The sequence below is a fragment of the Podarcis raffonei genome, chromosome 11 (assembly GCF_027172205.1).
Source record: "Podarcis raffonei isolate rPodRaf1 chromosome 11, rPodRaf1.pri, whole genome shotgun sequence".
NCBI lineage: Eukaryota > Metazoa > Chordata > Lepidosauria > Squamata > Lacertidae > Podarcis > Podarcis raffonei.
This window is the reverse complement of record NC_070612.1, coordinates 39527707-39552959: the sequence shown is the minus strand read 5'-3', so window position 1 is coordinate 39552959 and position 25253 is coordinate 39527707. Positions and strand designations below refer to the sequence as shown.

At 39.7% G+C, this 25253-nt stretch overlaps 1 protein-coding gene across 22 annotated transcripts in view; it reads right to left on the bottom strand.

The window, feature by feature from the left end:
* The window catches only part of PPIP5K2 (diphosphoinositol pentakisphosphate kinase 2), a 50339-nt gene that overhangs the window by 2441 nt on the left and 22645 nt on the right, over positions 1–25253 (bottom strand). For 3 of the 22 annotated variants that reach the window (XM_053408323.1, XM_053408326.1, XM_053408324.1), the window contains 19 exons: positions 24485–24564; positions 24291–24396; positions 22582–22667; positions 21395–21520; positions 21162–21283; positions 19204–19386; positions 17813–17954; positions 16911–17134; positions 14751–14878; positions 13920–14034; positions 12804–12911; positions 12607–12723; positions 12048–12221; positions 9016–9189; positions 7917–7940; positions 7555–7624; positions 5286–5405; positions 4419–4481; positions 270–419 (listed from right to left, as the gene is read on the bottom strand). In XM_053408323.1, coding sequence (XP_053264298.1) covers positions 270–419; positions 4419–4481; positions 5286–5405; positions 7555–7624; positions 7917–7940; positions 9016–9189; positions 12048–12221; positions 12607–12723; positions 12804–12911; positions 13920–14034; positions 14751–14878; positions 16911–17134; positions 17813–17954; positions 19204–19386; positions 21162–21283; positions 21395–21520; positions 22582–22667; positions 24291–24396; positions 24485–24564 — 2312 coding nt within the window. Of the gene's footprint in view, positions 1–269; positions 2399–4418; positions 4482–5285; positions 5406–6614; positions 7333–7554; positions 7625–7916; positions 7941–9015; positions 9190–12047; positions 12222–12606; positions 12724–12803; positions 12912–13919; positions 14035–14750; positions 14879–16910; positions 17135–17812; positions 17955–19203; positions 19387–21161; positions 21284–21394; positions 21521–22581; positions 22668–24290; positions 24397–24484; positions 24565–25253 lie in introns of those variants that run through there. The other 19 variants (XM_053408334.1, XM_053408337.1, XM_053408328.1 and 16 more) reach the window with 19 other exon arrangements.

Genomic DNA, 25253 nt, shown 5'->3' with positions numbered 1-25253 from the left:
CAGGGTATGTGTTATAGTCATATTGTGTGACTAATTTAAGTTAAATTGCATTCTCTTACACTTCCAAGAACAGCCAGGAAGACAGCTGCAGTGTGGGTGGTGTGGTTATATGCCAATTCATGGGGAAAATGAGGAAATACTTATTTGATTAAATCTGAAACAGTTTATCAGTCCCACACCAGGAAACACTCAATCCTAGTATTCAATGGATTGCCTATGGCCAGCAGTGTTTTGCAGTTTGCGAAATAAAAGACATAAAAGGTAATTACGCAGAGAAAATGTGGATGCGGCTTGAAATCTGTCGTACAAAGGAGAGGCAGCAATGGAAGCAAGAAATTCATCCACCTGCTTTAATGACAAGGAGTTATGGAGGGTTTCTAGAGGGCAGATTGAAGGCACCATGGAATACAATTCAAAGCCTGAAAAAGAAAACACAGACACACACACCACATATTTCCAACATAAAAGGAAGCAACTGAGCAATTATAATGGCAAAGACATGTGCTGCAGAAGTATGCTTAAAAGGCCAAAATACAAAGAGACCCGTGCCATGTGCACCAAAGCACTTCTGAACCCAGTGCAACTCTCCAGATTTCTGCTCCTTTTGCACTGCATCAGAAGCAGCTCCAGAATGATTGCTTGACTTTCTGAAGGGAGTTTTCTCAGGTAGACACATGGTACATGCAGGCCTGCAGTGAGAAAGATGGAACCAAAAAGCCTCAAACATGATTCTGGCTCCATCCAAACACATGCAACCATACAGTAAACACTTCAGATACTGAAACAATATGGAGCTGGACTAAAGGCTGTCAGAATTTCCTATATATGAAGCTCATGGTTCTGCATATACATAATACAAAAACATTTTTATTTAAATAAGTCTAAGGCAGCAATTTAACCACCACTTACACAGATGTAGACCTACTTATCCATTGTACTCTCCGATAACTCTAATCTAGGTTTTCATTCAATTTATAAATTTCTATATAAAACAGACTTAAGAAATCAATGAAGTAAAGGCTCAGCATGTCCCTATGTCACTTCCATAGGCATCAGAGCTGGCTCTTCAAGTCAAAACTCCTGGTCATCTAAGTCTGAAAGTACTGTTTTCTGAGAAGAAAGCAAGGACAACCCTCTTCCAGGATTATGACAAGTTTCCTTAATATTATTTACATCCAGCTTCATTACTTTTATAACAGTTACTGTCAAGCCACAAATAAATCTGAAATCCAGGGTTAGGCATCATAAGTAAAAACATAATCAACCATGCATACCTGAACTAATGTTAATTTAAAACTCCATATGCGTACATAAGCTTTAAAAAGCACTTGTGAACTGATTCAGACAGCTCCCCACAAAAAAATTGTCCATATAAAGTTTCACTATTATAATTCCGAAAACAAAAACTGTAATTTTACTTAAGTTGCTAAATTTCTCTCAAGACCTTTTTTTTCAATGACATAGGTTTGCTAATGAAAAAGTATTCATGTTTTTAGTGCAAGGTACATTTAAATGTAATATGAAGTAAACTATAGTGAACTCCAAAACTAAAGAATTCAAATTCTTGTTATCTGAAATCACTTTTCTCTCCTTAAATTTCTAGAGAAGGAAACTTTGCAAATGAACATTTTGGTATCTGATTGAATTGTAGCAGTTAAGCCTCTGTGTGTGCTTCAAGTTAATTGTGTTTAATGCGTAATAATTCTTCTAAGAATACAACACTACGCATGCAGGCAAGCGCGAACCCTTTCTTTGCATTACAGTAAATTCCACGAGAACTGCAGCTTTCCCTGACTGGAGAAAATCCACAAATGTGTATGAGTATCTATGTAAGGAACAATTTCATGGGACTATGGCAGGCTATTTTCTTTAAGTGCTCGTGTCTATTTTGGTGCTTATAATTCCCTCATGTCCAATAAATATCCTTTGAAACAGTTAAATCTGAAGCTCAATAGTGTCATTTATATTTCTGCATACTTTTAGCTTTATTTACCTAGGGCAATAAAAACCAACTATTCACTTGTGCACACACCCATCTTTTAGCAGCTTCATAACTGGATTATCAAGCATTGGAGAAATACCCTGAGACATGTGCCGAGAGGCCATTTCCACTGGATTGAAATTGAAAATGGTAAAAACCTATTCATTTGTGTTCTTTTATTTTTAAAAAGACATCTACGTATTGGACAGTATCCCTTCAAATGTTTGATCTGCTAACATGAGCTGACCTCTATCTTAACATACCAGTTTCCATCAAAATGAAAGACAATGAAAGGGTTAGCGCAGCAACTTAGAAAGCCACCCTGCCGTCTTACATTCAAAAGCTATAAAGACATACCACTGGCGCCTAGAAATTCCTCAGAAGAAACCGACCAGCACCTAAAGAGGTCTGGATGTTCTGCACAGAGGCCCAGAAAATATGTAAAGCACTGTCAGTAGATACTTGTTTCACCATGTATCTTGAACTCAAGATGAAAGGAAGGGGAAGACTGAAATGGTTTAGAAGTTGCATTGTTATCTTAAAGTTATGGAAGTCAAAGAAAAGAGGAGGCCCTCAATGAAAGGTTAAGAGCAAACAGTACGCCACGCCTCATTTTCAAAGCAGCTGGAGTGATCCCAAGTTACCTGAGGAAGTACATTTAGGCTTCTGAGTAATACATATAACCATGCAGTAAATTGTGAAAGTTGTGAGGATACATATTAATCAGATCACAGCAATCTGTATCAACACAGCTGTGATAAAAATATACAAATTTTAAGCACATACTATTTGGATAAAATGTGCTCTGCCAGCTATTTATGATATATTTCCCCCCTTATTTGTAAATATTTATTTTTTAGCTCTCATACCTCAACTTTCAGCTGTTTTGCATACTAAGTTGAGCATCTCTCTCTTTAGATGACTTAATTTTAGAGTCAATGTGCACATTTTTTCCCCATTTTCACAACTAATTCTATATGTAGGTATGAAATACTGTAGTAATATTAGTAAAGATTACTTGTGACTGAAGCAAACCTATCAGTTTATTATGATGATTTGGGAATAGACACAAATCTACAGCTTCATGAAGACATTATATTACCTTACCACTGAACTCAGTTAATAAATGGCTTTGGAAATTTTTTGAATAAGGATAAAGAAACTGAGAGCAGCATTATTGTCTCATCTATGATGGAGGAGTGGCCAGCTCAGTTTCTGTGATGAAAGGACCAATTCAGTGGCAAAGCTTTGCAAAATGTGTTATATGTTGGGGCAGGATGGGGGCGGCTTCCAACAAAATATTAAAATACAATAGTCTGTTAAACATTAAAAGCTTCCCTAAACAGGGCTGCCTTCAGATGTCTTCTAAAAGTCTGGTAGTTGTTTTTCTCTTTGACATCTGGTGGGCGGGCGTTCCACAGGGCGGGTGCCACTACCGAGAAGGCCCTCTGCCTGGTCCCTTGTAACTTGGCTTCTCGCAGCGAGGGAATGGCCAGAAGGCCCTCAGCACTGGACCTCAGTGCCCAGGCAGAATAATGGGGGTGGAGATGCTCCTTCAGGTATACTGGACCGAGGCCGTTTAGACCTCAGGAGGAAAACATAGCGGCAAGTAACTCATTACAGAAAGCACTTAAGCTGTCTGTATGAAAGGAAGGAAACTTAAACAAGCTGAAGCAAATCATTTGGTTACTGACAGAAATGTAGGGAACTTTGTTTTCAGTTAACTTTTATTTTAAGTCTAATGTGATTTCAAGAGGATGATAGCAAGTTCCTGTTGTTATTTATAATGAAATCCTGAGTTCACAGAGAATAGGCTTAGCAGTGGTTGTTAGCTATGCTAGATAATCAGAATCTTCATGTTCAAAGGCTGTATACCTCTGAATCCCAGTCACTGGGGGACAAATAGAGAACAGACCACCACTTTCATGCCCAACTTAATGAGTTTCCCAGTGCCATCTGGTGGTTGCTGTTGGAAATAGAGTGCTAGAGAAAGTGGACCTTTTGGTTTGGTTTAGTAAGGCAGTTCTTACGCTGAGTTCCAAAAGTTCAGAACAGAGATATCCGACATAGCAGGATGCCAAAGAATATGAAGGGGGAAGGAATAGGAGCTGTTTAGGATCAGAAAGCTTTAAAACCATACACTATGTGTACTAATTGGTTGTGTCATTAAGAAGACTGCGTAAAAATAGACATGGAATTCATTTAATTCCCCACCCCGTCCCAAAAAAGATTTTGCAAGTGTGAATTTTAAAAGATTAGATAATGGAATTAAAAAGGGGAAAGGGATTTAAATTATCAGAACTTCTAATAATTGTCAATATGGCCATGTGATCAGCTGGAATCAGGGAGGGTGATGGTGGACAGTACTATACACCCCATAGTTTGGAAGGGATGAAGCAAGGGAATACTTCTTTTTTTAAATAAAAGCAAAACATACCATTGGTTGGGTGTCGAGCAAATGAGATAGAAAACCTTTTAACAGCAGAACCACGTGTGGTGTCTGAGAAAGAGAAAAACAGGTACCTGAAATTCAAAACAGCTACCAAAAGAGGGATAATTCAAGAAAGGACAGAAGAGGGGAAAACAATGAAGAGTAGGTTAGAACTGAATGGCATGCAGAAGGGATTGGGAGAGGTGCAAAGGCCAAAACAGGTTTAAAAGCAGGTAAAACTTTGCTGGTTGTTACTACTAGAGGTTTAATGGAGTGTATGGAAGACAAATACGGGTGAGCTTGTGATTTTGGCATACAGACATACATGGTTAGAATTGAATATCATGGATGTGACAGTAGGAGAAAGCTGAATGTTTCTTACCCTCAAGAAAGTTAACAAACATTGTAAAATGGTGGAAATCTGGTGCTGACATTTCTATTCTGCTTGTTACTCTGAAGCCCCAAGCCAAACACTTTCAGGTTAATTTTAAAAATAATTTAACAAACGTACCTCTTTTTAGGACTTTACAAATATTAATGAATCTCCTTTGATTTCTCTAGTTCTCAATAAATGGCTTTTTGTTCCATTTCAGTAAAAAATTACCAAATTAAATGGTTTTAAACATAGGTTGAACATAAACTTTTTTTAAGTTGGTTTGTTACGGAAGGGAAAAAGCCCTCCTTCCATCGGTGTGCCATTAAACACAATTAATCTCTGAGAAATAAAGGGTCACTACAACCCTCTACAAATTAATATTAGTGATCGGTATTATAGGCTTCTACTCTGTAAACAGGCCTAGGACTTTCTTTCAAGGTTTAATGTGTGCGTATGAGTGGGTGGGTGTAAGTGCATGTGCGAAGGTGTGCACATACCATCTATGCAGCCAGAAGAAGTCAGCTTTTTACGATGAATACGAGCATAATCCTGTAGGTTAGGTGCACTTGAAGAACCCCCGAGCACCGAAGTGCTAAACAGGCTCGCACAGTGAGACCCTGATGGGAGTTAGAGAAAATACATACAGCAACCAGGTGTTCTTCTGTTCACATCGGGGATGCATGCAGCATGCAAGCATATCGCTCTTACCACACAAGAGGCTGCCTCTGGCATAGCCTTGAACAGGTTCACAATATGCTTATAAAGTCAGTGGTACTTTCAGGATGTAACTACCACAAATTACTGTGCTTCTATTTATCACAATCCCCTTACTAATTATATACAAAGAGAAGGCTGAACTCTAATGAAGGGAACTTCCTTTTGTTTCCTGTTGCTAGACTTGATAAAGAAAAAAAAACACTGCCTGATAGGTCAATGTAAAACAAAAAGGGATGGTTGAGGAAGAAACACAAGACTCAATATTTGCAGTTTATAACTGAATCTGTTAAAATGAGCACTGAACTCTGCAAACACAGAGATCAGCATGTTTTCATGTGGAAATTCCACTTAAATTCATGGGATGTGATCAAGTTTTCTTGCACGTGTTCCACTTGTGGCTTGTGCAGACATATCCCATTAAATGTGTTGAGTTTCTCAATGTATTTTTAAAAGTTAATGGCTGATCTAAAAACAAACAAACCCTGGTGTACTGAGTTTTGCTGTCTGATATTAAAAACCTTGTTTATAAAGAATAATTCTCTACATACTACAATATTGGTATCCTCTCATAATAATATTTTACTTTTAAAAACCTAAGAAAAGGGCTACTTTGGGTGTATTGTATTTTGGACAATACCTTACCAATATAAAATTCATCTCAATGGCACTTGCTCAGGAGAGGTTTCTCCTATCCTTGCCCTTTGAAACCTGATCTATTTGCTTTCTAATCATGAACCACTGATTCAAAATTTCTGTTATTACCACTGACAACCAAACGGTGAGGAAAACATTAGCAGCACATCTGATGAAACATATCAATATAAATGTCTAATCTGTGGAGAAGCTTTGGAACTTAAGAAATACCTGCATTTAGATCAGTTTTCATCAACATGTACTGTATTGGCATGAATATAAGTCTCACTTTTTGCCCAAATTCTGATTGTGAAAAGTTAAAGTGTGGCTCATATTCGCGACCTTATGATATGCAGGCAAGAGTGTGGCAAAGCCGCGTCCGTCCTATGCATAGTCCCCCATCTTCTCCCGCAAGGCCGGGAAGGGAGAGAGCGAGGAAGGGGAAAGGTTGCTAGCAACGGAGCAGCAAGGAATGGAGCGGCTTATATTCAGATTTTTTTTTCTCTTTTCCCTCTCCAATTTTAAAGGTGCGGCTTATATTTGGGTGCAGCTTATATTCGGGCCAACACGGTATATTTATGTGGAATATCACAGAGAACAGGATTGTGCAATGATTGAAGAACATTAGAAAAATTAAACTCCAGTAATCAAGAGCATCTGATGTATGCATTTTGCTAGGTAAAATTTTGAAACATGAAGAAACAAAAAAAGATTGTGCATATAGAAAGAATATAGTGTTAAGTAGACAACTGGATAAATTTTTATCTTAAACTGCATTTAATGCTGTGTTTGTTTTGTTTGACGTGCTATGAAAGTGTTACCCATAATATTAAAACATTTGCAGAGCAAAAAAGTACCGGTAGTATACACTACCAAATGTAGTATAATACACTACAGAATGAAAATAGTATTCATTCTACAATACTAAAATGCTGCTGAAATATAAATCTGATGCTTGCTGTAATAAAACAGTTACAATAGCCAAGCCTGTATTCTGAAAGCTGTAGTTGATGGAATTTGGGGTAGTGCAAAGAACATTACTCTTGTGTTGTTCTTAAATGTATATGGAAAACAAAAAATGAGAAAAATAAAGGTTTTTGATTACCAGGAGAATCTCTTCAACTGTTCCCATCTGACTAAGGAGCAAGCCCTCAAAAGCCTAGAGATGAATCCTCTTAAAATGGTCTCTATTAACTTGTCAAAACAACAATATGGTTTGGGTTCAAGTGAAAAATTCATGTCAACAATGACAACTGATATTCTATATTCAATGACCAAATGACTTATTTGTATTAAAATATTCAAGATACATTATCCAAACAACGGAGTTAACTTTTAAAATATCCACAAGCTTGAATACTGAAAACTGAGTAGGTCTACTTTAAAGGAGCAGGACTTTAGGAAATATATACGTACCTATACCGCTTGCCTTTTGCTCCACAATAGTTCTTGGTGGTCGGAAATAACTGTTGGTTTCTGTTGGGACCTAGACATGGGAAATGGATAAGTAAGAACAAAAACAAGACTAGTTGGATTGTAGAATCCATTAAGCTTGAAACAGCAGCCTGTTCATGACAGACAAGTATTAATAAGCCATATGATGCATTAGTAGAGATACCAAAACAATATGGAAGGTCATGCAATATTGCTGAAGGGAATCCAGTTCACTCATGAGATCCTTGCAATGAAGTGGTGCAAGCAGGCATTCATGATGACAAAAACAGGACAGACACCAAGAAAGATATGAAAACACAGACAACTGTGTCATTTTAGTTTACCAAATGAACACTCCTAAACTGCGCCTGTATTGGAAGGGAGAGGAAGGGGGGAAAAGGAAACACAGACAGGCTGATGAGGTCACCTTACAGTCACTGATCCATGCACAGGCTCTTATCAGGGTAAACGTCTGATGTTCACAACCTTTAACCTAAAACTCTTTTTATCTATATCCAAGCAATTTTTAGTTTCAATAGGACATCAAAATAACATTCTTTTTTGGGGGGGAGATTTCCGGTAACAGGGCACCATCCATTGTTTAGTACAACTATTTGTAAGTATGTTGTTTTATATCCAACATTAGTCCTACTCAGAACAGACCCACTGAAATGAACAGATATGACTAATTTGGTTTCATTAATTTCAATGGGTCTACTTTGGGTATATCTGAGTTGGATAAAAGCTGTACACTATTCTATTTTACTGTTCAGTATATGTACTATTTTACTTAATTCCCCAATATGTCAAATTTCACAATGTTATACATTACAATGGATGAAGAACTGTCTTCAAAACAAAGAGAGAGAGAGAAAGGATACCTCCAGTTCACAAGTAGAGAAATAATGATTAGTACTAACAATTTTTTTCTTGAACAGTTAATAGGCCGTTGAAAAGACAATCTACGCTAATCCCAACTGTGGAATACCAATATTGGACCCCAATCCAATTACTTCAAATCACATTTTGTTTCATTTATTGCACAATCATTTTAATGCACCTGCCACCAAATTACTCAATGCTGTTTTTGTTTTGCTTTGTAAGTAAAGAAAGAAAAGTCTTAAAGGACAACTAAGCCAAAGCTGATGTCTATTTCATGAGGAACTAACTATTTCCATCTCTACAGTGCTGAAAACAAACCAACTGAAAACCAAACAATCAACTACATTCAGTGAAACTTGTGTAGGAAAAAAAAACATGCACTTGCTTTTTTCCCCCCCGAGCATTCTTGGAAGTAACTAGTGGTTTTTTTAATCACATTTTAATGACAGGTGAAATAATTTTCTTTGAATAAAATCCAGAACAAGGGATTAGATGTCCTTAAAGACAGCTGTTTTCTGCTTGGAATGCATAGTAATGTTTAATGAAGTAAAGTTTAAAAACCTGTTGCCATGAGCCAAAAATACTGGATGTGAAAGCCAATGATTTAGGGGAGACAGGGGAAGAAGTGATTTGTTCCCCTGATCTGCGTCTTCGACGCCCAGTACCCACACCACTGGTGTAATGCAGCCAGGTACCAATACACTCTGGGCTAGACACACTCAGGGGGCTCTCTTCCTGGAAGTGAGAAAGGGGGCAAAAAAACAGCAAAGCATGCAACGTTAGATTCATAGCCAAATGATAAGAAAATGAAATACAGTTTTGTCTGCACCCTTTTCTAAATAACTTTAACAGCATTATACAGTAATGAGCCGTGTTTCCTATAATAAAATCACACAATACAAACAACTGGAAATACTCAGCTACTATTTTCACTAAAGACACTTAAACAGTACTAATGACAAGGAAACTGAATATGTACATATTTTAAAAATGTCACCGTTAATTGTGTTCCTCTCGCTAAGCATAGCAAATTCTCTGTCTGTGCTGCGTTCACTAGTAATAAAGAACATATTTCACAAAACCATGTAACTGGCCTCTGATGACACTAACAATATTTTCTTAATTTTAGTGTCTCAGTTTTTCCCCTAACAAAACACACCAGTAAAATTTAGTCTTCATTCTGTATCCACATGCCACATCTATCCTCTGCATAAACATTATACATCCTGCCTAAGCTCCAGGACCAACTCTAAGAACTAAACCAAACACCAGTGACAGGCTGGCACACCAACAATGCTGTTATAATTTAGGTCTAGATCAAGACATTCACAAGAAACAGTCAGGACCACACTGAAAGAACATAACAGATACATTTATGTTCAATATATATTTAGGGAGCCTTGATCTTCAAGGTTAAGTTGTTTGATTTTTGTTCACTTTCTCCAAATAGAAGAGAATCAGCTTCACGTTGCTTTACACACCATTTAAAAATTAATCTTTTTAAAATGGTATTTTATTGAAGTGGGAAAGAATTCTAAATTCAGCTAAAAAGATTCGCTCCATGTTCCTATCAATGAATACACAGAATGTCCCAAGAAGAAAGAAAAATATAATGTAAAAATGAAGCCATGATTTCCAAATCTTTCTATATTAAAGTTTCAGGCTAGTAAAGTCAGCAAAATAAAAACAGTGTTTATTGACAGGGAAAAGCAGAATTTACAACTATGTGTGAAAAATTACAAACGATATGTAGAATACTGCTCAACATTAATGTTTGCCTGCTGGAAAAACCCACAGCATTTATTAGGATATTCGTGTATCATCACATACAAAACCTGGAACATCATAATAATTAAAATATTTTTGGATCCCTAAGAAATATATATATAATTTCTGTCTGATAAAGACTGTCATGATCAGTAACAAACGCATGTGCCCGCATTGGGGAGAGAGTGGGCTGGATGGGAGGGGTGGGGAGGGAAAAGAACTTGGTTTAAACAGGCTATAAACTTTATTCGCTACAGGTTTGATGAACTGGAAACACAAGGGTAGAACTAAGAAGTCAAGTGACCTGCCTGCTGTTAGAAGAGTCCAGGCTGCCTGCTGAAAAGTGGGATGGTCAAAAGGTGGCAGGATCGTCCGTAGCCTTGAGCAACCACCTACCAGAGTGCAGGTATGATGCCAGTGACTGGTAGTGAGGTGATGCACAATTTGTGAAGGCATCTCTTAGTACAATTAGGCTAAGATCCAAATAACAGCATAAATAATTCTGCACGCACACAGAGGCTTAGTACTTGAAATTTTAGGTGTTGGGTCCTGAACAACACATGGCACTTATGAAACGGAGAGGACTTTTTGAAAAACTGAGATACAACATGGGATCTTTGCTTCAGAGGAAAAAGGTAAATAAAATAAAATAGAATAAAAATAAAAATCCCATAGGATATATACAAGATCTTGGATACAAAATGAGTTTTTTTAGCCTTCATATTTATCACAGCTCAAGACAGCCAAATAATAGTATAGAATTCAATCAATAATATCAAATGGCCAAATTATTTGGAATTATTCATTTTGTAGCAGGTAAGTCTGGAGATAGTACAACCCACTCCCCAAAAGTCTTTGCTCCTGACTTGTCAAAGGACAAGGGCTGTTACACAAACTAGTGCCCACATGACACCAAAAATAAATTGTAACATATACAGCATTCACATATCACAGTATATAGCAGTTGATGGTTTATCATGAATGTGCAGAACGCTCCTTCCCTCTAGCTAGTGAGAGCAGCAAACCACACTCCCTGGCTTAGCATTCCATCCAAACTAGGAATATGGTTTGTTTTTGGCTTAATGTCATGATTTGTTTGGAATAGAACAAACCATGATTCCTAGGTTCAGATGCAACACTAAACCAGGGATTGTGGTTTATTGCTCATGCTGGCTGTACAAGAAAAGCAAAAGTGGAGTGATCTCTGCGTTCATGGTAAACCATCAGTTACGGTTTACTGTGTTGTGTGAACTGGGCCATACCGTTTCTTGCAATTTTATTCTGTTACTGAAAAATGATTGGTAAAAAGAGAAACTCTCTCCTCACCTACTTCAGTATTCTGAAGTAGCCCTCGTAAATATGACAGACCTCCGAATCAACCTTGATTCAGAATATTTAAGATTTTGGGACAGAAGACATATATTTCATATTGATAAGATAATGTCTTATCTTTCAGAGTACACTACAACAAACAGTTATATTAGGAAATATATATATTGGGATGAACCATAACATTCTTGCAAAGGGCAAAAAATGTCTTTAACTATTTATTGTAGAATAATACATTTTGTAAGGTTGTATATGCAAGCAATGTAGATTAGTCAGCCTGAAGACTAACTTAGACCTTGTTAAGTGATCCAAACTCCTCTGAATAGTGGTATCTTTCGGTTATTAATTTATGGAAGTGTCTGAAGCAATGTTAAAGCCCTAAGAGAACTACAGCTATGTATTTGCCATGCATTAAAAAAGAGAAAAAGAAATGTGAAAATCTCTCTAAAACAGGAGCCTGTTTCTACAGTAGTTAAGCATGGGAACAGCAAACTTACTTCTGATGAACCAATTTTCCTGGGTCTTGGAAGAGGCGACTTTCTGTGTATATGAATTGGATCTGACACCAATGGCTTGAAGATCATTACAGATCGATCTGTTTCATCCCTTCTACAAGCATGTGATTCCTCATCACTTTCATTTTTCTGGGAGTTTTTCCTTGAGCCATCATTCTGGAAGAAAATGGATGTTTCATGTGACACAAAACATTCGGCAGGTAGAAAACATAATTCCTTCAAATATTAAGGATTATGGCCCTTGGATACCAATAGCAACAAACCACGTACCACATGCGTTTGGATAAAGCAGCTTCCTATGGAGCAATGGAAATGTACACCAAAGCACATTTGGTCAGGTTAAGAACTTTGCTTCAGGATGAGAACAGAAATCATGCTCTGGCGGCGCGGCAGCAGCAGGAGGCCCCATTAGCTAAAGTGGTGCTTCAGGTTAAGTACGGACCTCCGGAACGAATTAAGTACTTAACCCGAGGTACCACTGTACTGTGAAAAGTCCTGCTCAAATTTCATGTATGTAAGAAACATTTTAAAGAGTGTTTACCTCCCGTGAAGCAGGTCTGTATCCGAAGCCTGACGGTAAATTTTTATCTTCTTCACAGCCTTTAGCTCCTGGACTGAAGTGCAATTCCACATGGAAACGCTCCTCTGATGAAAGCTCCTGAAGAAAATGGACAAGGAGTTAAACCATGTTTCCAAGTATATAATACTGGTTTGACTATGTGCTTAGCATTTCTTTACCTTGTTTGGATCCTCATACAGCATGATCACAATCTGAGTCATGTAATTGAGTTCACTGACAGCATTCAGATAATCCATAGCTCGTTTCCACTGTTCATCTTTTGATGGCTTAGATCAAAAGAAATTCACATGTTTAGTACTGTAAGCATATGAGTGACAATTTCTTTTAAATCTCTACAGTCTGTTAACTTCTAACTGTTAGCTTCTAACTCAAGGGCTGCAATTTGAAACACCAAGGAGTAAGTACATTAAGCACAACTGACTTACTTCTAAGCAAGCCTACACAGGATTGCACGGCGCTATAATAAAATGCATTCTTATACAGGCCAATGTTACATCACTTTTACATCCTTTCCCAAAACCTATCATAATTTAAATATTATTATTATTTGTAAAGCAAAACTGAAATACAAAGCATTTTCAAAACTGTACAGGCAAAAATACTTCAAGGAGCATATAATTTTAAAATGATAACAATGGGTTGGGGCGGGGGAAGATAACAAGTGGTGATGATGGAAAAGTGCAGTTACACATGCTGTGCATGTGGTTACAGGCAAAGAGGAGGATTGCAGAGTTTAGGTTTACCAGCATGACTACAACTGAAATTCTGTCATTTCTATAGCAATTTAGCAGCAACCCCTTCTACAAATAGCTTGCACCTCTCTTCATAATGATCAATTTGCAGAACATCAGTCAGAGAAATGTGCTAGACTGTGTCTGAGAATATCATATAGATTTTAAAAGGTCAAGTGGCAGATATTTCAAAACATGGAACAGATAAAATAACTCACAGTAGCCTTTTCCACACGTTTCAGAACAAAGCAAAGTCAATGAAAGGTAACAGAACTATTTCTGCCTATGGGAAAAAAACCCAACTACACATAGTAGTATAAAGTTTGCATTATTCAAAATGTTTTTAGGACATGGCTCTCCAAATCCACCCAGAGCTCTCCCAGTAGATTTTCTGTAATGAAAAGTTTATTCCCATGGGAGTGGCATTTTGAGTTGCCACATAATACTTCTACCTAAATAATAATAATAAAGTACGCTGCACATTTCCAAAAGTGATGAGCATACAAAACTCAACTAAAACAACCAGAAGAGGATATCACTTACATCACATAAAGAACCGAAGCGAAGAGTTGATAGTAAGGAATGGACATGGCTCTCACTGGTGAAGTATAGCCTAGTTCGGACATGACGTTCAGGAGACATAACCCCACTGGAATACCTAAGAGCAAAATAATCTGAGACAGTAAACAAGTATTATACAGGCTCATGAGTACCTGTAGAGAAAGCAAGAGAGCTTAAAGTGCATCTCCCCATCATTAAAATTTCTAAAGATCAAAAAAATCCAGAATAATTTCCCAAACTCTCTTAAATTGGTGAACAAATTTCATATTTCCCCCCAATTATTTTTCCCTTTCTGTTTCATAAGATCACCCCCCCCCCCCGGAAAAAATATATCTTGTCTTTCTTACTATAATAGTCTTTTTTTAAAGACTATTATAAAGACTACATTTTTTAATGTTAATGCTGCAGTTGGAGTGGCTGGGAGTATTATGAAGACTCTTTATCTTACAAAAATATGGTGGCGGTTACTGCCGTTTAATGGCAGGCAGGCAGGCAAGCAGCACGGGTGGTGGCTGGCCAAGACATGCCATGAAGGAACAGTGAGGATGGGGAAAAGGGCAGTTCCCCAGCAGCAGTCTTGTTCTGCTGCTGCTTCTGTTTTGGCCTCAGCAGCATTGGAGGCTGATGAGAAAGCAGCAGCATAACAGGACAGTTGGTGGGTTCTGCCCTGGCAGGCAAGCAGCCTTGGGGGCAAGGAGGCAGCAAGAAGGATTTGGTTATCATACTTTTACTCAACAAATGGCTAAATTCATGTCACTATAAAAGTAACAAGAAAGTACCACTCCCAAGTTTTCCAAGCAAAAAGGAACTTACAAAGGGTGGAGCTTGTTAACTGTATCATCATCTTGAGTTCTTTGAAGATCAGACCGGATTTTCCTCAGTAGTGGATTGCAGTACCCTTTAGCTATTTCTATTTTCTCAGCTGCAGTAATACCATATTCCTGGATGAGAAGAGCATAATTAAAAATAAGCTACAATGTGCACTGAATACATGCATGGCATGCTACAATATTTTGCTATAGGACCCCATTTGTTCTTTCTATTTCAGATTCAATTCTCTCAGCACAATCACTTATGCAGCTAAATATGCACCATTAATGTGCAGCCAGGGTAATCCTGAGGTTTGCAGAAGCACAAAACATCACTAGGAAAAATCCTAAGGGGTGGGGAGACTCTCAAAAGAACCCATGGAGGAGTATATCAAGTGCCCACACAATACTGACTGTTGAAAGGGAGGGGGCTAAAACCAAGATGGGAGGAGAATGGAATACGGTGGTCACAACTCTGTTTGCTTGCAAACTTCCATACCTCGTGATCTGATGTCAAATTCTAGATCACATGTCTCAATAGGTTTTTAATGTCTTACATCGATTGGTTGCAGGAACCTACTTGTCACTCGCTTATTATGGCTTGGGAGTTAGTTGCACTTTGGCTCCATTAAAATAAATGTTGTAAGTTAGTCACTGATTAGGTCCTACTAATTTCAGTAGGAGCTAAGCAATGACTAATCTGCCCCATTTATTTTATTGGGACCAAAGTGAAAGTAACTTAAGCTGTAATCTTCTGCCTGCTTAACCAGGGAGTACCGTATTTTTCACCCTATAGGACACACTTTTCCCCCTCCAAAACTGAAGGGGAAATCTGGGTGCGTCCTATGGGGCGAATGCAGGCTTTCGCTGAAGCTTGGAGAGCGAGAGGGGTCGGTGCGCACCGACCCCTCTCACTCTCCAGGCTTCAGGAAGACATCCGCAGCCTAGGAAGCCCTGCGGGAGTTCCCGCAGGGATGTCTAGGCTGCGGATAGCAGCCTGCTTCCCGGAGCGTTGGGCGCCCTGAAAGCAGAGCGCCCGGCGCTTCGGGAATACATCCGCAGCCTAGGCAGCCCTGTGGGAGGTCCCGCAGGGATGTCTAGGCTGCGGATAGCAGCCTGCTTCCCGGAGCGTTGGGCGCCCTGAAAGCAGAGCGCCCGGCGCTTCGGGAATACATCCGCAGCCTAGGCAGCCCTGCGGGAGGTCCCGCAGGGATGTCTAGGCTGCGGATAGCAGCCTGCTTCCCGTCGCGTCGGGCGCTCTGCTTTCAGGGCGCCTGGCGCTTCGGGAATACATCCGCAGCCTAGGAAGCCCTGTGGGAGGTCCCGCAGGGATGTCTAGGCTGCGGATAGCAGCCTGCTTCTCGGAGCGTCGGGCACCCTGAAAGCAGAGCGCCTGGCGCTTCGGGAATACATCCGCAGCCTAGGCAGCCCTAGGAGTTACCCGCAGGGCTCCCCACGCTGCGGATAGCAGCCTGCCGCCCGGCGGGCAGAGCGCCCTGAAGCAGAGCGCCCCTCCCACCAGGCATACATCCGCAGCGTGGGGAGCCCTGCAGGAGTTCCCCGCAGGGCTCCCCATGCTGCGGATAGCAGCCTGCCACCGGGCGGGTGGGGTGCCCTGAATCAGAGCACCCCTCGCGCTGGGCAGACATCGGCCAGCCCCACAAGCTCGGGGGACAGCAGGGAGGCGCAGCGCCGCCATCCCGCTGTTCCTCGACCTGGTTCGGTTTCTCCGACCTGCTTTTTGGGGGGGAAATAAAGGAAAAAAATTTTTCCTTTATTTCCCCCCCCAAAAAAACTAGGTGCGTCCTATGGGGCGGAGCGTCCTATGGGACGAAAAATACGGTAAGTCTCATTGTACTCAGTGGGAATTACTTTTGAGTAGACGTGTACAGGATTGCATTGGATTTAGCCAATATATATAAAATATATGTCTATGTAATTATTATATTACATATCCTCTAGATATTTCCTTATTTAATTTAATAAGGAACAGAAACAAACAATATTTCTTTCAATACATACCATTTATAAAAACTGGTTAGTGGACCACAAATTGTTTGGAAATAGTTAAGCTATGGATTGCCATAATGATTAGCAAGTATAACCAGTATGAAACATCTAGTTGTTGCAGAATACTATTTAAGAGTAGTTGCAAGGTACATACCTGTGGTATAACAATGTCAGCTAACGCCTTTGACAGTCTATATAGTTCCATTGTGTTTTCTAGTTTTAAAGAGACATTATGCTGGACATCATACTTAATACAGTCATAGATATCTGGAATTTTACTGATGTCATATCTTCCATTCTTTGTTTTAAAGTCCTTTTCAAGCTTGGACCATCTACGCAACATTAGCTCCAGCGTTTCACTGTGATAAAGCTGAATATCTAGGCAGACAATTATTAGCGAAGAATAATCAAATCAGGTAACTTGAAACATTAAGAAAAATTATTATCTAGTATATTCTAGTTAGAATTATCTCATGTATATTTGCTTTCACATCAAATATACCCTTTTTCAGATTAAAGAATGCCATCCACTTACATGACAAAAGTCATGAGCTAAACAAGCTCTAGCAAAGGACTGCACAGTTCATATTGTCTGATGGTTAGCTTTATTAGCTAAAGGAGGATAGATTGCTACATTGGCCACAGAAAGAACATTTTTTTCAATTTTAGTTGTTTTCTTCTAAAACTATTTTTGTTAAATTCATTTCCTCTCCCTGCACCTCAGTGCAAACTCTCTCTGCACCATGGGTTTTCTCCAATCTAGTTAACTCTGCCCTTCCTTTTTTGTCTTCATCTCATAGCATAGACTCTCTTCTCTCTGCAACCATATTTCTCAACTGGCCCTTTTTATCAATGCATACCATACCACCCACTCTTCTTTTGGGTCACCATAAATCTCTTGGCACCCTATCTTTTCTTCACTAATAACTCACTATTAGTATATATTTTAGTAGCTAAATTTCACTGACAGCAATACTGTCTACTCAAAATTCTTAAAACTGCCTAAGCCTTCATGGCTAGCATTAACATTACAGTATGCTTAAAATAATTGTTTACCTGCAGACTTAGGATCTTCCATCCGTCTTCTGATCTGAGATGTCAAACTCTGGATCAAGGAATATACCTTATCACATGTCTTAACGGGGTTTTTAATGACTTGCATTGATTTTATCAGAGAAACACTGCCGGATGGTGTGAGCTGAATATCAAATAAAAAGGGAATTCATTAGTTCTATTCATTTTTATTTTTGTCTGAAGGATAATAAGATACTATAACCTCAAAACAGGAAATCTTAAGAATCATAATTTGATTTTCAATAAATGATCGCTTTCAGGGTTTTTGTTTGTTTTTTACAATCAAGTGGTGTATAAATGTTATGAAACAAAGAAATTAAGTCCCAATGAAGTAAATGGTGCTTGTGGCACTAAAAAAGAAGTTTGGTCTTATCTGAAGCATAGATTTGGTGGGTTAGGAAGCGTTCACTGGGTTGGGTAATCATCATGAGCTATGATGAAGGTAGGACAGCAGAATTGTGGGAAGTGGAGGAAAAAACACAGCGTGGTGGAAAAAACACACAGCGACAACAGAATAATGAAAGACTAAGTAAAAACACTTAACTGACAAGGAATAGAGAGAACCGGGAAGACTGAACTGCTTTCGCCAAGGCTGGAGAAAAAACTGAGGAGAATCACTCCACTTTCTGCAGTTCTGCTCTCTTGCTCTCGTCATAGCTCATGATCATTACCCAGCCCAGTAAACTCTTCCTTAACGCACCAAAATTACTTTTTACACAGTGGGTGGTATTCAACCAAGTTTTACTCTGAGCTAATCCATTGAAATAAATCAAGATGACTAAGTTTCGCCCATTAATTTCAATAGGTCTATTTTAAGTAAAACTTAGTTGAATACCACTTAATACATCTAAGACTATTCAAACCAAGGTGCCTCTGCACTAGACATTTAGTGTGGATTTGCCATGCTTCACTCACCCACTTTCTCCAGGGCATCCACATGATGCCATCATCCAACCATTTTCATGCCATATTTTCCCTGTGGTCTTGAAATACCAACTTTTTAAGGAAGGACAGGAAGCATAGGGCTATTTCCAGTTTTAGATGCCTTTAGTACTACTCTCCTGCCTTTTAAAGAATGGGGCTTTGACATGGACAGCAACATACCAGAAAAATAACCATATCACTGCTCAGCACACATTCATTATAACAAATATATTAAGTGTCAGTTTATTACTGCTTTTGTTATTTTAATTGATCTTTCAATTATCATCAAAACACTTTTCCAGTTATAATGTGTGGGGTTTTTTCCCCAATTCTCCTTGTGCTCCATTCAGGAGAGTTTCAGAAGATGGCTAGAAGAGAATCCACTGATTTTCAGCATTTGCCCGCATTCAGTATTTAGAGCACAGTATAGTACTTTGTTATCTTCTAACCTTTTCATAGTCTTCATCAGTAAAGTCTCTGTCTCTTTGGAGTATTTCATTAAGGCGTGCCTTTGCACGATGTTGGCAGCTGCTAAGAGAGTCACTGTCACTGTCGAGTAGCCCATTCATATTAGCACTTTTGACCATCTGGACAAGTATAGGAGTAAGCTCTCCCTCCAATGCCAGGAGTCCCTGCGTAAACAAAATAACTGAGTGATGAGGGGGAATGTGGCAAATAGTCTAAAGCACAAAAGTGAACATTGGTACTTAACATGATAAGTTCCTTTTCTGTAGGGAGAAAGGGGGTCCAGTGTGGGTTGTCATCACTCACCTCTCAAACTTTCAAGAGGGTACACCTGGTGTATCCTCTCACCAGTTCAATTCATGCTTAAGCAAACAACTGTATACCTATCATGCATATATGCTAGTAACTTTCTACCTATTGTTAATAGGTATTGCTTTTTAGTGCTTATTACACTATGGTCTACACGCAGGCAGGTAATAAAAGAAAAACAATATGATTGTGGTGTCCACTTTTGATTAGAGCATATGGCTTGGAGCAGGGGTCATCAACCCAGTGCCCACGGGCACCATGGCACCCATGAAGTCTTTCAGTGGTGCCCCTGAGTAGAGGCCCCAGACTTCGAGCTTTCAATTGAAAGAAAAGTTAGTCTCCAGCCATCCTGGAACAAAGGTTATCAGGCAAAATGTGCAGGTACCTTATAAGCAATTTCTTTGAAATCACAGTAGTAGGGATGCCTTGTATATTAGACAGCAACACCATATTTGTGTGCTGTCAGATCAGCAGCACATAATCAACTTTCCATGGCAAGTGTAAGGTGGTTCGGGGTGATTGTCTCTTATGTTGTGTTATGCCATGCACCCCATGACAGCCATTTTGTGTCTGCCATACCTACCTCTATCAAAATTTGAAATGTGCCCATAAGCCCCAAAAGGTTGGGAGTCCCTAGATTAGAAAGCCCAGCACCTATTCTTTATTTTCAATTAAAAATGTATGCATTTTGAAAAGTTTGCCATATATACTCTAAGCCATGAGAACAAAAGCACATGCATTTGACCACTACTCTTATATATCATATAGCACGCCACCATTTTACCTCATCAAGAAAGAAGCAATTTATAAATTTCACACACAGAATGAGTGGTGCAGGGGTCCCAACTATAGGGGGCAGAAGGGGCTTCGATTCCCTCGGTAGTGGTGGGCAGGGGGCTGAGCCCTCCTCGATATTGAGACGACTGCCACCCCCCACCCCCGCACGAGCATTCATGTGCCAAGCAGTGGCGGAGTAAGGGGGTGCGGTCCGCCCCGGGTGTCATCACTGAGAGGGGTGACAAAATGACCAAAATATGAGTTTTAAAAATAAAATAAATAAAAAAATTGGGCTCATGAAACTTTTTTGTTTGGTTAACAAATGTAATGAAATGCGGCTGGCACTGGGCACCACACCGCGGGGGCTGTCACTCCTGGGAGTGACGTGGTGGCTTGGGCACCTGCAGGCTCCACGCCTGTGACTTACGTCTGGCCTCTGTCTCTCCTTCAGCCGCCCTACAGCTGAGGGGGAGGCAGCAGAGAGGCTCAACGCAGCGTGCCCCGCCCCCGGCTGCAGGATGCACGTGCCACACCTGGCACCCGAGCAGCTAGCTACGCCACTGGGGCCAAGCAGGGGCGGAATGCATCACGCGACCCCCCCCCCCCATGTGGAGGGCAAGTCAGCACCCCTGGACTGGTTTGTGGGAAGGGAGGATTACTCACATCGAACTACTAATCATAAGCGGGAGGAAAGCTTGTATAATATGCAAGTAGGCCAAGTAGCTAATTTTGTATGTCTTTAATATTTAAAACATTTTTTAAAAAAAGAAGTTCATTGTACAATCTCCGAAATTTTCTTATAAACAGCCTGTATTCCTTTCCCATCGTTCAGTCAAAATTATAATTTTCATAGTACCTTTGCAAAAGCTGCCGCAGTCATTTGAACTCTGCCTTCATCCGAAGCATAAATTTTGAGATCATGCCGATAGGTACTATGCAGTCTAAGTAAACCACATCCTGGAAATCCAGCGTAGTCACCTACCAAAAAAAAAAACAACAACCTTATAATCTTGCTTCTGTTTCTTTCCCCCCCAAGTTCTCAGTCTAAAGAAATGGTTTCCTTTGCCACCAATAAATGAAATAAATTACCTTGTCCACCTGGGTACATGCATCGGAAAGCTCTTCCTAGTTCCTCTGCCTGAACTCTGCCTGCAGGTGTTAATTCTCCTCCCCATTTTAGAACTAAGAGTAGAGATGGCTCACGTTTGTGGCTATCTAAATGCATACAAAAATACCACAATGCAAAATAATAGGTAAATAAAAACTGAGGAAGAACAACTAATTTACACCTAAGTTTCATATGCTAGAACAATTTTTTAGCAGATAATTTTCCATTTCTGGTGAGCTGAAGTAACTTGAAAAACAGAGGGGTGGATCTAAAGAAGCAGCAACAGAAATGAGTGGATGGAATATAACTTTCTTACCCACTCCTCATGCCAGCAGCCTCTCCCAAAAGTTTGGAAACCCTGCTAAATGGGGTAGGCTATGGCACCTGGGTAGGGGGAAAGTACATCTCCCTATTTTTTGGCGATCCCCTCTTCTCTCTCAAACCCCTACACCACAGTCCACACCATTCAACAGAGCCCAGGGCCCATGGAAAGGCTGCCTGAAATGAAGGGGTAAGAAAGTCACACTTTGTTCACCCACTTCCAATAGTATTTGTCTGATTCAAATACAGTATGTTTGCAACACTGAAAAAATGGAAGAGAGAATAGAGATTATTCAGTTGATTAAACATTTTAATATGATGAATGGTGGGCTATCACGTACATTCCTGTCAGGGACTAAGACTAATATACAAAAATGTGAGGATCCAAAGAACAGTGATACTATTCAGAGCATCAGGGATGAGTTTCAGATTGGATTTGTAGATTCTGAAACAGCAGCTGCTCATGCTGTATGGCAAATTGCTTCTGCAATTCAGAGGAATATCAAAAGCTGCTTGCAATAAAGGACTGGAAGGAGAGTGTTTGATGTTCAATTAAGAAGTCAAACATTGTACTTACAGCACAACCCTATTCATGTTTATTCATAAATATCACTGTGTTCTGTGCGCTTACTGCATAGCAATTGTGTTTAGGATGCACACCAGCCTTAAAAGTTGATATTTTGCTGATGACCAGAGCGAGCGAGGAACAAAATGTAATTAATAAACTTAAAAAACCCCTACATGTTTCCAACTTCAGCTTTTTTGACAATAAAAGTGTTAAAAAGCAAAATTCAGTTACATTAAGCTAACAGAGGGACCTACTTCTAGAATTAATTAGCATCCATACCTTCTTCTTCACTAGATGTTTTGGGACAACCATGAGGAAGATACGTCAGCTGAACTTTGCGGTTTATGCCAGAAAAATGTCCATACCTAAGAACAACAAATGGAGAATGGGGGAGGCAAGGAGCACACATTAAAAATGATCTTGATATATATCATGCAGCCTTGTAAGTGTGTGTGTGTGTGTGTGTGTGTGTGAAGCTATTGCATTGCTGCCATGATGAAGAATGCCTTTCCTGCACTGTACCACTTTATCCTGCAGGTTTCAGTACTTCCTACATATGCACAGCGAGCATGTTAGGCAAAATGAATTTACCGTATTTTTCACCCCATAGGACGCACCGGCCCATAGGACGCACCATAGACGCGCTGCGCCTCCCCGCTGTCCCCGGAGCTTGCGGGGCTGGCGGCAGGGAGAAGCACACGTCTCCCCGCCATCAGCCTCCAAACCACATCGGGAGACAGCGGGATGGCGGCGTTCCGCCTCCCCGCTGTCCCCCGACCTTGTGGGGCTGGCGCTGCGGCTCTCCTGAAGCCTGGAGAGCGAGAGGGGTTGGTGCGCACCGACCCCTCTCGCTCTCCAGGCTTCAGCGAAAGTCTGCATTCGCCCCATAGGACGCACACACATTTGCCCTTCACTTTTGGAGGGGGAAAAGTGCATCCTATAGGGCGAAAAATACGGTACTTAACATTCTTACTTAAGTGGCAATTTTCTCTGTAAAGGGAGTTTGTTTTCATAGTAGAGCATTCAAGCACCCAATTTCCACCTACAGTCTGAAGTAGTGTGCAGGAAAAGCTCTATCACTTGATTCTCTGATAGTAACCCTTGAACAGCTTAACAAAGCAGAAATTCACACAGCAAGTTAGTGTAGGCCAGTCTTCCCAAACTTGGGTGTCCTCCAGATATCTTGGACTACAATTCCCATCAATTATTACCATTAGAACATGCTGGCTGGTGCTGACAGGGTTGTAGACGTAAGTATAGTTATAGGTTTCTCAATCTCTTAAAGCAGCAGTCTGTGGGCATATTTGCAAAGCAGAAAAAACTGTCATGGACACCACACACATTTAAACCAAGCACATGCTACAACCTATTCTATTGGCTGCAGTAGAATGCTTCTTTCAAGCCTAATTCAATGGGAAGGATGGCCCTATGGACAACGGCGGAGAGCAGGCGGGGGCATGGCACTCAGCACGGGTGGGGGGGCAGCTGCGATGGCACCCCACTGGGATTGCGCTGCCAGGGGTGGTGTGCTCCCCCTGCACCCCTCTTCCTTCGCCAGTGCCTATGGACACTGGGAAAGGCTCATTGGCAACTCTTGTCTTAAACCAGAGTTAAAAGATCAGCAGAAGCAGGATAAAAGGCAGTCTCCCCAAAATTCCCTCTGCCATTCTCCTGCAGGCCTTAGTTATCATTTATATGTCTCTGCAAGGAATATACATGCACAAAATGGCATTCAGTGGTTCATTAGAAATAGATTTCATGCTACCTAAAATTCTGAAGATGCAGTAATAGTGTGAAAGAGTCAGAAACTGACTAATAACACGGATTAGTTCCCATATTTCAGATTAATAATGTGGTTGAACTCTCTTTGTTCCTTAAAGAAATATATATATATATATATATATATATATATATATATATATATATATATAAAAATACATGAGAAAGATAACAGTGTCAGCAGTAAGACCTCCAAATTAAATACTTACATCTCCAACACAGTTTTCAGCTGTTCAAGTTTAGATTTGTTTTCTTCAATCTCAGAGTCATTATTTTGTCCTAGCTCTATTAAGAGGTGTCTTGCAATGTCAAGTACTTCCTAAAAGAGTGGCAAACTGTATTAGCAGTTTATGAAGACAGGTGTGAGTGTAAAAAAGAAAAGATTTTTTTTAAAAAAACCAACTTGCCTGTAATTGCTTCGGCTTTTTTAATTTTAGCTTCCCAGACTTGTATCCATTGCATTTTTCAAAAAGATCAAAAAACCTTTAAAGTAAGCATGAAATGATTAGAAAGGCAGTGAATTACTTTGCTAGAAGTCACTAGGCCAAACTAGTATTACTTTCTGGTTCTAGATTTTTATAATAGGGAAAAGAATTACTTATTGTTTAGGGAAGCTTTTAATGTTTGATGGATTACTGTATTTTAATATTTTGGTGGAAGCCACCCAGAGTGGCTGGGGAAGCCCAGCCAGATAGGCAGGGTATAAATAAAATAATAATAATAATAATAATAAATTTGTAATAGATAATAAATTAATAATGTTTTATTATTATTATTATTATTATTAACCCCAAACCAGATTATTCATGTCTTCATATCTAGCAAAGGACTGTTTGGGAAGCATGTGGATGTTAACACAAAACAATGTATTCAGTTATGAACTTTCCATATATTAACTGATGGTCTTGAAAAGACTTTGCACCACGTTGTATATGCAGTCTCTACGGAATAGTATCTCAGGTCACCATTCTGTGGCTTTTGCTCCCTGAACATTCGCCAAGGCTTATGTTTATAAGCCATTCTCAAGCCAGTTTTGAAATAACTAATAATATACATATACACTTAGAAAGTAATGAAGCTGGTGTAAAGCGAGCCAGTCAAAGTTAAGCTGGTGTAAAGTTCAGCCAGGGTTGCTGCTTTGCCTAAGCCTTGGCGCCAGAAAACAAGCCCTT